The following is a 12,768-nucleotide window of genomic DNA, read 5'->3' on the forward strand; positions in this document are numbered from 1 at the left end:
GTCCCCGGCTCCTCCCGCTGGGCGGGCTTCTAGCCAGTCCCCGACTCCTCCCCATGGACGGGCGCACTCTGGCAAGTTTCCTCGGATGGCCTTGGCAATTTCTCCCCTGCAGCCAGACAAGAAAGATGCGGAGACTGCAACTACCCCAGATCTTGCTAATGCTGCTGACGGCTGGACTGTTCCCCGTCCGCCCCACAATCCCACTGATGCATGGGGATTTCATGATAAAGACAATCCTCCCTCTGTTGGTACTGCCTTGGCAGCCTGAGGTTGTTAGAAAAATTTTTTGATGAATAGTTAATAGTTTCTGGTTGAGGCCATGTTGTTTTTTCCAACTTCAACCGTGTGAACTCATTCGCGAAGTGATCTTGTATCCCCCGACCCCTTTTTTGTGAATTATAATCTTACTAAATTTTTTTAATTAAAAAGGACTATTCATCAAAAAAAAAAAAAATTAATAAGAAAAATACTTTTAAAAAAAATTTAAAATTAAACGAACTTCACTATTTTTACCCTGAAATGAGGCCATTGAAAACATTAGTCCCCATGGACTAATAATTCCTATGATAACCCTTTTCCACGATATATTCTTCCACTCGATTATAAAAGATACGCGTCGACATAAAAACACAAACCCACGCATTCCAATCTCCGCGGAATAATGATCAGAATTTTATTTTATTTTATTCGTTACGCGTACGAAGACTTGTCACTTGTGCTTTTTACAGCTGTGAAAGCCCAAACGATATCCTAATAATTTTGTTTCGACAGCTTTCTGATATTCCTGAACTACGAACTGAAAAAGACGAAGAATAACTTCCTTGGGAAAAAACGAACTTATGTGAAGCAAGCATGTGGAGCGTGAGGAGATCGGCAGCCTATAAAGCACGCACGCATTCGTGTCTAAACTTGAGAAACATTTCTCTTAGCTTACATTGTATCATATCGCTTTCATTTGCATACCATGGGCTGCTGTCTCTCCAAGCCCAAGACAACCGAAGCTGTGCAGCCCAATGATGCTGCAGCTGATCAGAAACTGCCTGAGACGCAAGTCCCGTCCCCAAGTCAGCAATCCTCCAACGCTCAGCAAAACCCTCCCAACCAGCTGCTAACGACTGCCGAAGCCAAGACCCAGACCACAGACCTGCTGCCATCCCCCTCCCAAGCCCAGTCCCAGGCCATAATCCTGCCTCCACCTCCAGTTTCTCAGCCGCCACCAGGGTACCCCGGCCCCGTTGAGCCCACACATCAGAGGCCGCCTAAGCCTCAACCGAACGGTGTTCAGCCACCGCTGTCCGTTCCTTCGGTACCCACATTGGACGACTGTAATAGACGTTTCGCAAAAATCAACAATGCAAGCGACGTCGACCGTTTGATAGATCTCATTGACCAGCTCTTGCAGTCTCTTCTAAACAAGGTTAGCATGGGAATGAGCTAGCTTCAACCTTAATCATATGAAATGTTCAATTCTTTTGCCGTTTTTCTCAATGTTGTCCTGACTGTCAATGCAGCCAACACAAGAGAAGACGTTGCACAGAAACACAAGCTCACAAGCTTATTCTGATACACTCAAGGATGCAGCCAAATCAATATGGACCTCGTTTCTTCAAAGTGGGTCTGCGTTCCTTGAATTTGTGAATAAGCATGTTCAGCAGGAGAAGGTAACCGTTAATTTCTATTTCATTTTGCTTAAGAGCGTATGGAAATTATATGCGAGGACTTGGAATTGACAGTGGTTGTATTTACAGGCAAACGAAGGAACCAGAAAAGCTGTAGCAAAAGTATTGCAAGAAGTGGGGAGGGTGCATTGGATTGTTGCAGGGTTATCTGTTGTGGCTTTCATGTTGGAACAGATTGGTCAAATCGCTGATAACCGCAGTGAATGCATAGAGCTCTTGAAACAAATGAGTAAGCTTGCTGGGCATATAAGAAAGTTGAAGTATGATATGCCACAAGAAGAAAAAATATTAAATGAAGCAGTTGTATTGATTGTTGAAGGATCCATAATGTGCGCTTCTCAATTAAACTCTGGAACGCTTTTCAGGTGAAAGGTCCACCACCCTTAAATATTGAGATTCAATGTGGGTTGTATAAATGTTATTACCATTTATGAGTGGTTATTCTGATTGAAATTGTACGAACTGCAGGTTTTTGAAGGCTTCCGTAGACTCTATAAGCTTGGCCAGTCTACAGTCGAAAATAAATCAAGTGTATCAGGATCTTATATTAAGAGTAGCAATAGAAATACATCATCAGCAGCCTGTTGCCTTCTACCCATGGAAGTCGATTTATCCAGATTATGCAGGTCAGTATATATAAACCATCCTTATTCAAAATAAATAAATATATTTACGTGTGTTGTTAATTATCAGGCGCGTAATATTCTTCTATGCGGTTATCGGCAGTTGGCATCGAAGAGCAGAAGAAACAAGTAACGATGTTGCTGGACATGGGAATACCACAGAAGTCACCATTGGCCGTGGTTATTTATGGATTTGGGGGCATAGGAAAGACCACCCTCGCCAGTGCTGTTATTGCGGAGTTAGATCTCACTGATTACAACTGCTCTGGACTTCAAATCCAAGAAGACCGTTTCAAGAATGACATAAAAAACATGCAGCAGCAAATATTGAAAGATGCCTTCCCAGCCTACACTTATGACAGGAACGTTACATTTAGAAATAGTGCAGAGGGTCGGGATCATCTTGCCAAAGCTTTCGAAGTTCCAAAAAACAAGCCAGTTTTTCTGTTTATTGACAACGCTCTTCGCACAGAAGACTTGCAAGAGCTTTTCCCAAAAAGCTTAGGAGGCCTTCCGCAATGTAGCAGAATACTTGTTACAACTCGAAATTTGGGTGTCACAGATATGCTCAAAGGCGCCGGTCTTGCACGTCGCGAGCATAGTGTGGATACTCTATCCAACAAAGACGCCCTCAAAATTCTATTCAGAGATTCCAATCAAGATAATGTCATAGACAAAGACGGAGAGAACGTACAAAACACCCTTCAGATTTGTGCTGGGATTCCGTTAGTCTTAGAAATTGTTGGTGCTCGTTTGCGCAAGCAGAAGTACGTGGTAGAGAAGTGTACTCAAATATTTGAAGCTTTGCGGGCAGGAAAGGATGTCAAAGAAGAAAATCTGAGCAAACGTCTCATCAATTCTGTGTATGATGATTTGGAAGCGTCAACACAAGAAGCATTTCTGGATATTTGCTGCTTCTTTGTTAGCTGGAGCCGCCGCCATGTGGAGTGCATTGTTGGAGCCGAGGAGGTCACACATCTGGAAGAAGCGGCTTTGTTCAAGACGTCCGACACAGGCAACGTGATTGTTCATGATATCATCCGGGCAAAAGGCCAGAGTATGGCTGAATCCACTAGAATTACAGATATGCAATCCTGGATCGATGTTATACGCGAGAATCAGGTAGGCCTGTGTCATTCCATTTGTATATGCAAGTTACAGGGTAGAAATATATAGTGTAATGTTAGTATTAATAAAGAATGTCGTGTTCTAGCTGAAGCTCGAGCAAATCAAGGGAGTTTGGCTTAGCAGGCAAGCTACTGAACCGGCGAATGAACTCGACGAGAAGCACATATTTCAAATGAAGAACTCGTTGAGAGTTCTGACCTTGGGGAACCAGATCATAAATGTGTCACGATCAGGTCTACAGACACCCAAATTCAAAGAACTGAGGTTTCTCCGACTGGGTGGTGACATCTCTGGTTTATGGCCAGTGAATTTGGAGTCTCTTGAACGGTTGGCTGTATACCATGGTCCTCTCTTTAAGGATGGTGTGACATTGTGTAAGGCAAGCGCTTCACCGTTTCGAGTAATTTATTATGTTTAACTGTCTATTTTTTTACAGAAAATTCCTGACAATTGAATCACAATATGGATGCAGTTGCCGAAGAAGTTAAGGGTGATCAAAGCCACCGCACAGTCTGAAGAATCTGCAAAGTCACAGGAATCTATACCCACCAACGTCAGCCAGAACTCTTTCTTGGAAGAATTGGATTTAAAGGAACTGAAAAGTCTTCAGAGATTACCCCAATGGCTTGGTCACTTAACTGGGCTCAAGGTTTTGATATTGGATGAATGGGACAAAATGCAGGAGCTGTCTGAGCAGGTATGTCGACGGACTTCATTGTGTAAACTGGGTATCGGTGGTGGCATTTCTTTGCAGAATCTGCCAATTTCGTTTGGGCAGTTGACTTCTTTGCAGGAGCTGATCTTAACAAGCTGCAAGAAATTGGAAAAATTACCCTCAACTTTTGGAGACCTGAGATCGTTAAAACAGTTGAATCTAGCAGAGTGTGTTATCTTAAAAGAACTTCCTGAAAGCTTTGCAAGGTTAACCTCTTTGGAGGTTTTAAATTTAGAAAAGTGCTGGAAATTCGAAGCGTTGCCAGCCAGCTTCGGGCAACTCCGTCGGTTAAAGAAGTTGAGCCTGCAGTCATATGATCTTAAAGAATTGCCTTGTAGCTTTGGGAAACTTGGCTCTTTAGAAGAGTTAAAATTGTCCGGTTGTCTAGAACTAAAGGAATTGCCGAAGAGCTTTGGGCAGCTTGCTTCCTTGACACATTTAGATTTAAGCTGTTGCATGAAATTGAAATCCTTACCCCCCAGCATAGGAGAACTTAGGTCATTAAAATATTTGAACTTATCGGCTTGCTTTTTGCTAGAGGAATTACCTTCTAACATTGGCGATCTTCCAAGTTTAGCACAACTGGATTTAAGGCGATGTGACAGTTTGAAAGAGTGTCCTCAATTTGCTGACTCGAATCAAAGAAATCGGCGGTTAACCATCTGGTTTCCGGGCTAGCAAAGTTACAAGGAGTCCTCATCTTCGAATCAGAATCTTATTCTCAAGCACTAATGTTGTATTTATCCCCTGTCCATAGGACAGAAATATGTATGTACAAGTTGGGTAGTCAAGTACAGAAATATATTCATCTTGACAACAACTTAATATTCTCTCCTAAAATTTTACAATCAATTACTTTTCTAAATCTTATTAAATAAATTTTAAATTTTCCAGTACAACTCCTAAAAAGCCAATATTTATGGGGCAGCCAACAATCTCCATGTCTAGTAAAAGAATATAGACAATAGTTTTCATATTTTTCTCATATGTTTATATGTTTAGTGATCTTTGCAACAAATCCACACATTCCTCACTCCATTGATAAAGTATACACATCTCAATTAAGAGATACATTTCTTTCATATATTTAATTGAATATATTTATTTATAAATGTATTTTAGCTGATTTTTTTTTTTTTTTAACTTGTTTGAAAATTTTATCGAGCATATCCACTCTTATGGTTCAATGAAAAGGAAAAGTTCTGAAAATACTCAACCTGTTTCATGTGTCTCTGATTAAACTTAATCTAGCTTCCAAATAATACAAATGTTTATAGTTAGTGTATAGCACAAAATCTTTAGGCATCAAAAAAATGTCTCTATTTCTTCAAAACTCATGATCATAAACTAAATTATTTTTCATAGAATCATTCAACTTCTCACTAAAGAAAGCTACAGATCTTTCTACTTGACTCAAAATATGTCCAATAGTACTTATGCTAGCATCACATTCAACTTGAAAAAGTTTACTTAAATTAGGAAAAGCAAGTGTAGGTAATTGTACAATCTTTTGTTTCAATGTTTTGAGACTCTTTTGTGCTCCATGTCTCCATTTGAAATCTCTTCTATCCCCTCTCATAGTCTCAGTCATAGCATTACAAATATGATTGAAATTTGTAACAAACTTGTTGTAAAAACAAATCAATTCATGAAATGATCCAACTTTTCCAACATTCTCAAGTGTAGGCCAATCAAGAATAGCTTTCACCTTTTCAAGATCCATCTTCAAGCCATCATCTAAAATTACAAAACCAAGGTGCACAATCTCTTTTTTCATGAATGAACATTTCTTCAAGTTAATCAACAATTTCTTCTCCTTCACTATTAGCAATACTTGTCTGATATGCTCAAGGTGTTCCTCTTTAGTTTTACTAAATCTCATAATGTCATCAAGATATATAATCATAGATTTACCCAAGAATTTCTTCAAAACTTTATTCATCAAGCTCATAAAAGTACTAGGTGCATTATTTAAACCAAAAGGCATAACCAACCACTCACACAAAGCTTCATTAAGACTTAAAAGCAATTTTTCATTCATTTCCTTCTCTAATTCTAATTTGATGATAGCCACTTTTCAAATTAGTGCACATTCTCCATTCTCCATTTTTTTTACATGCTAATACAACAAGTACCACACAAGGACTCAGACTTTCTCTAATAAGACCTTTCTCAAGAAATTATTCTACTTGCCTATTCAACTTAGCATTTTTGGCAAGTGTAATCCAATGTGGTGCTTTATTAGGAAAACTAGTTGTAGATATCAAATCTATATAGTGACTAATACTTCTCATAAAAGGTAAACTATCAAGTACACATTATTAAAAAAGATGTCTTGAAACTTCCTCAACAAAGGTTCAACCTCATGTGCATATTCTAATTCATCTTATTTCTCTTTCTTTCTAGAAATCAAGGAAAAAAACCTTTTTTCTTCATATCCTTAGAAAACTATTTTCCATAAACCAAACATACTTTGACTATGGTACAATGATTCTCCTTAACATTTTCTACCAAAGGCAAAAATACCTGTTTCTTTATGTCAACCCAAATACTATACTGATTCAATCTACCATCATCCAAAGGCGTTTATCATACTTCCAAGAACTACCCAACAGAATATGACAACAATACATACGCATTATATCACACAAGACTTCATCATGATATTTTCAAATTTTCAATTTAACAAGGCATTGTTCACTTACAAATAAATTATGTTCCTTTTGAATCCAAGCAACATGGTAGGGTTTAGGATGTCTCCATATTTGCAATTGTAAATTGTTAACCAACTCCTCAGATGCCAAATTGTCATAACTTCCATTATCAATTATTACTTTGTTGTTGAAAACTTACAATTGGAACAATTGTTGTTTTGTCATTGATGTTAAATCTATTGATAAGACATGTTTAATTCTACCTAATCTAAATGTCATATCTATTGATGAAGAAGATTTGAGATGTTGCTTGTAACAATACCACCTAGAGGAAAGGTTGTGTTATGAAATGGAAGTTACAATGGACATTTGATTATTTAGATTTTGATGAGACAAAATGATTGTTCATATCAAAAAGTTAAGCCAAGCTGAGCAATAGAGTAAAAGGCTAAAGAATATTGAGTGATACTATAATTAGTGCCAATAAAATTTAGTGTTGAGCAAGCATTAGTATCTACCAAGAAAGATGGTTGATCTGTTAACCTAAAATTTTTCTTTATAGAAATTGTGTAATTTAGTGATGACCGAGTGCTAGAAATCTAAGATTTCTAAGTAGAAGTATGAGAATGAATTCAAGGAAATCATGATTCCCAACTGACTCGATTGATTTCTTGGGATATGTAAACTATGTTGAAGATAAGAATGATGAGTTGGATCATTAAATTCAAGGTGAGGATTGGATAAAGACTTAAAAGACGAATTCTAGAGACATTTCTAGAGAGAGATAAAGAAGACAAACAAATACAACAAATTGTGTTAAATATGATTACAAACCATAAGATCTACACCGATCATACAAAATGGTAAAGAAAGAATTTCCAATATAAAGAGGTATAGAGTTGAACCAGAAGTGTGTGTGTGTGTGTGTGTGTGTGTGTGTGTGTGTGTGCACGCGTGCGCGCATGTGCGAGTGCAAGTGTATGCAAGAGACACATATAGAAGAAGGTTGATCTGAAGTGCACAAGTGTGAGTGAATGCAAAGATAGAGAATAAAGCTTGTAGAGATGATGCTAATGTTGATAAGTGAATCTAAGCAAAAGGCTTAAGTTTTATTGAAAAGAAAAGTTTGATTTCTTGAAGGGTTTCCAAGCGAATCAAGATCAAAGATGACAATGAAGAACTTATCAATAACTCAACACATGGACTGAATAGAGAGTTGAACTTGCAAAGTAAGTTGTAATCACACAGATCAAACCTATTCGTTTCTTTCTTATCATTGTAAACAGTTTGTATTGAAATTCTTTTAGCAAAGTTTGACCTTAGAACAATCATTTGGAAGACTTAACACTCTGTGTAAATCCTTTAACTAGGTGACATTAAAAATGGAATGATCAAAATCCTCTAACAAGGCCACTCCTAATAGGGTGATTAAATCCTTTAACAAGGTCACATTTAACAGTTTGTTTTGTAACTTTTAACAAAGTTGGATCCTAACAAGGCTCACTTTGAAAGAGTCAAAAATACTAACATGTTGCTAGTGGTTTTTCCCAAATTAGGTTTCCATGTAAAATCCTAGTGTGAAAATTTGTGTTGAATTCTCTATATGTTTTACATTTAATAATTTTTTCATTATACAAAGCAAGTTATGTTTAAGACAATATTTTTCAGTAGAGACCGAGCAATAGCAGGATTAGCAAAAAAATGAGTGTTTGTGTTTAATTATTCAAATCGTACATAAGGACCTTGAGTAACTAATTCATCCCTGTCCCCCTCTTAGTTACTCTAAACATTTCTAACATTTTCTAGTGATCTTACATCTAGTCTTGAACAAACTCCTTCTTAGAATAGGTTCTTCACTAACTTTTTTATTCTACAAGATCCTTCTTAGAATTAAGTTCACCAATTTCACATTCATTATGTATTTCAATAACTTCTTCACAAGTCAAAGTGTTTCTTCTACTACCTTAAATCTTCTTTCTAGAGTCAGTACATTCAAAGGCTCTATCTCCTCCTTCTCCACACTTGAAACAAGTTCCCTTAAACCAAGATCTTTCCTCTCCTTTTCCACCATAATTATTCCTAGAGTAACTAGTATAGCTACCTCTATTTTAATTGCCTCTTTTCCCATTGGGTTCTTCTTTTTTATTCTATATTTACTGTATTATGCACTTCAAGATCTACTACTGTTGTACAGGTCTACTTCTTTGAAATCTGCCACCTCTACCTATTTTTCTTTGATCATATTTCTTTCCCAATCATTCTTCATCCTTCAATGCATATTGATATGCTTCTACACTATCCATTTTAACATAGTTGATCTCATCTTAAATTTATGTCCTTAAAAGATTTAGGTATCTAGCCACTTTCTTAACTTCATCATCCACATGTCTAGATCTAATATCCGACTTATACAATTCCTTAGTATATTCTTTCACATTCATTTCCTTTTGCCTCAAACTTTGCATTTTTCTCATCAAATTAACTTGGTACTCTACAGGGAGAAACTTCTTCTTCATCCTTCTAATCATTTTTCCCATGTCTTGATCTTTTCTTTTCCTCTCTTTCATCTTTCAAGTTGCAAATAATTCCACCAAAGTGAAGCATGAATCTTAAACTTTGTGACTATTTTTTTACCTTCTTATTATCAAGAGTACCTTCATACTCAACTTATTTATCCATCTCAAAGATCCAATCCAATACTGCATTAGTCTCAAGTCTACCATCATAGCAAGAAACTTCAACAGCAGGTCTAGAATTAGCTCTAAAAGAAACTCTCAAAATCCTTTCTTCATCTTGTTCAAATTTAGGTTCAATATTAGGATTAAGTGTTACTTCTTCATCATCACTAACATCTTCAAGATGTACACACCTCTTCTCTGAGCTATCTCAATGGCTTAACCTCTCACTATAATCTATCTCAACAAGTCCATAATAACATTATCTACATTCCCTCTACCATGAACCGTCTTGAAAATATTTCCTACAAGATCATAACCTTTTGCAAGTTATAGGTTAGATTATAGATCTACCACCCTACAACCAATCCAATAAGTTCTCCACAATCCCATCCAAAAGAAAGAATTCTTTTCTAATACCACCTAAAGCAAGGTTGGGGTGTCTCAAAGAGGAAATCCAAAGCTACCTTGCTAAGAGTTACACATGAAAGCATACTCAAGAAATCAACTAGGAACATGAGGCAATATGCAACATATCAATAGGTGTAATTGTTTCACTTCACATATAAAGAAAGCAACATGTCCAACTATAAGGCCTTACAGGTTGCAGCCTTATACAAAGAAAAATATGAAATCAAATTCTAAGCTTGCATCTTCTATCTTTTCTCTCTCTCCTTTCCTACATCTAACTAAGCTTCTTTTATAGCTAGCTAAGCCACAAGTTGGGTAGTCAAGCATTTATTTATAGTATAGGTCCACTCTTGGAAGAGTAAACTAAAACCTAAGAAAAGGACAACATTAAATCATGTGCTTTTAGGAATAGGTCCAAACACAAGTTAGGAGTTTGCTCCTAGCTACGCAAGATGCCTCATCAACATAGGAAATTGTACAAAAAAAAAAAACACACCTCGTTGGATGAAAACTGTAGGAAAGAAAGACCAAAACGAATGGCACAAAACTTGAATAATATGAAACATTAAAATACATGCACATAGCAAAATGATCTAGGATAGGTCCTCAAAATGGTATCAACTATGCACAACCTGAAACCAAAAGAATAAATGACTAATAGTCGACTGGTAAAAAAAAATAAAGACTTGGTTGATACAAGATAGCTTAAAGACTCGAGATGCTCTTGCATCACTGTCTCTCATAAGAATGGTTTTAAAAAGGCTAGGTTCAATTTTATCTATTAATTATCTTCCCCTTCCCCACCAATTATTATGAGTTCTTGTTGTAGAACTATAGATAACGAACTAAACTTAATTGGCCATTATTAATTAGCTTTTTAACAAATTAATTTTACGATATTTTCTTATCTTATAAAATATTAAGTTTTAATTTATGTAAACTTTCCCAAATTTTTTTAAAATATATATAATATAAAAAATACCATTTTAATCACCCAATAAGGGCTAATTTTTTTAAAATATTTGTTTGGAATTGTTGAATTAGATGAATATTTTAATAGTGACATGAATAATAATTTAGAAAACCTTACTTTTATAAAGTGTTCCTTTATTTAAACGAGAGTTATTATTGTACTCTTTTAGAATATTTTAATTGGATAGTAAAACTTAACATTAATTATCTAGAAGAGGTAATCAAGAAATAGTTGGGGAAATGAAATTGGTGGCATTAAATATAACAAAATGAGATCTTTTAAAACTAATAATTAACTTCTTCAACTAGTTTTTGGTTTGCAAACAAAAAAAGGTTATCTTTGAATAGAATTTTGTCAAAATTTTATTAATTATCTTTCTTAAATTTAGGATCTTGAACTTTTATTTTAAAATGTTTTGTGAAATTCACGGGATGATCCTCCTTTGAATATGGATAAACACATCCTTTAAATAATTTTTGAAATTTTCAATGACTTAACTCTATTTTTAAAGAAGCCCACTCTATGGGATGCTAACCTTACTCATGTTTTAATTTGATGAATAAACTTTAGAAATATTTTTTGAAATTTTTTGAGAGAAAACATCGTTGCTTGATCACACACCCTAGACTACCAATTTATTGATTTTTTAAAAGATAAACATGATAAGAAGTTATAAGAAAAAATTAATAGATTTTAATTTTTAAAATATTCAATAATGCATATCAAAATTATATAAGGAAGTATAAAATATATATTAAATCTCTAAATTTTTGATAGATTTTTAAAAATAAAAATAAAATGTATAATATTAATAATAATTAAAATTAGAAGATAATAATTTAATAAAAACTCGTCAACTTTAAATGTATATAGAAAGTTCAAAATTCTAAATCATCCCTACAAATTTCAAAGTGAAAGATAATGTCAAAATCGTTAGAGAACCCTCGAATAAGAATGAGTAGAGACAACCTTGGATTCTTTGCTTCGCAAAAAATGCTCCCTTATATACGATATGAAATGACATGGAGATGACGACAATTTTTCCTGATTTAATGGGCATCACTAATTTAAATAAAAGATACACTGGAGGAACATAGGAGGAACGAGTTATATAAATCTTCTAAATTAAATAAAATTATATTTTTTCCCCTTTTAGTTAGTAGAATTGGTGCAAAACTTTAAATAAATAAATACATAAAATATCATAGATTCTCTTTTGCTTTTATTTCAATATTGCTATTTATTATTTCAATATTGATGTTTACTCAGTGGTCTTTGCCACTTTATTAATTAAAAAAAAAATCCCTACGATGACAGAGCAAGCTTATGGAAAAATTAATATAAAAGGGACTTTCATCTCTTTACTATCATCTTTATTTTATATATTACAAAGTCTAATACATTGACCGTCCATCAGAGCATAAGAACTAAGCAATTCTAGAGTTTATAGCACACATGGTCAAAGAGGGATATTGCATCACTAGGGCCAAGGATTTCCCGATACTTTCCAAATATGGTAAATTTTATATATTTGGAAAATCAAAATGTTTGAAGGGTCAATTCTTGTAGAATTAGAAAGTGCGCAGTTTTCAAGAAATGGGTCATTTAATGACAATTTCACTTTTTCTTAAAGCAATATGAAATAGTTAGTAATTTTATAAAATTTAAATATTAAATATTTTTCATATATTATATTTTATTAATACTAAATTATGTGAATGAAAACTTTTATCATGTATTCTTTTTCATATATCAATTTTGTATTTATTTTAGAATTTATTATTGTTAAATTTATTTTAGATCTTAATCATTTTTTTTTTATGTCAACTACCAAATATTTATTAAAAGAAAAGTAATTATTTGTAGGTAAATTTGTAAATTTTTAGGGAACTTTTGTAAGATAATAAGTG

General features: G+C 34.7%; 1 protein-coding gene across 1 annotated transcript; it reads left to right on the forward strand.

The window, feature by feature from the left end:
* The first annotated feature begins 917 nt into the window (after window positions 1–917).
* On the forward strand, window positions 918–4,965 carry LOC149543951 (uncharacterized). Its single transcript, XM_089798580.1, has 7 exons — window positions 918–1,417; window positions 1,512–1,661; window positions 1,749–2,044; window positions 2,148–2,305; window positions 2,406–3,424; window positions 3,516–3,809; window positions 3,903–4,965. Exons 1-7 carry the CDS (start codon window positions 965–967, stop codon window positions 4,821–4,823), a joined length of 3,291 nt encoding a protein of 1,096 aa, XP_089654706.1. The 5' UTR covers window positions 918–964; the 3' UTR covers window positions 4,824–4,965.
* Window positions 4,966–12,768: the final 7,803 nt, after the last annotated feature.

This window comes from Cupressus sempervirens, chromosome 8 (assembly GCF_028749045.1).
Source record: "Cupressus sempervirens isolate cs-2001-9-10 chromosome 8, ASM2874904v1, whole genome shotgun sequence".
Classification (NCBI taxonomy): Eukaryota; Viridiplantae; Streptophyta; class Pinopsida; order Cupressales; family Cupressaceae; genus Cupressus; species Cupressus sempervirens.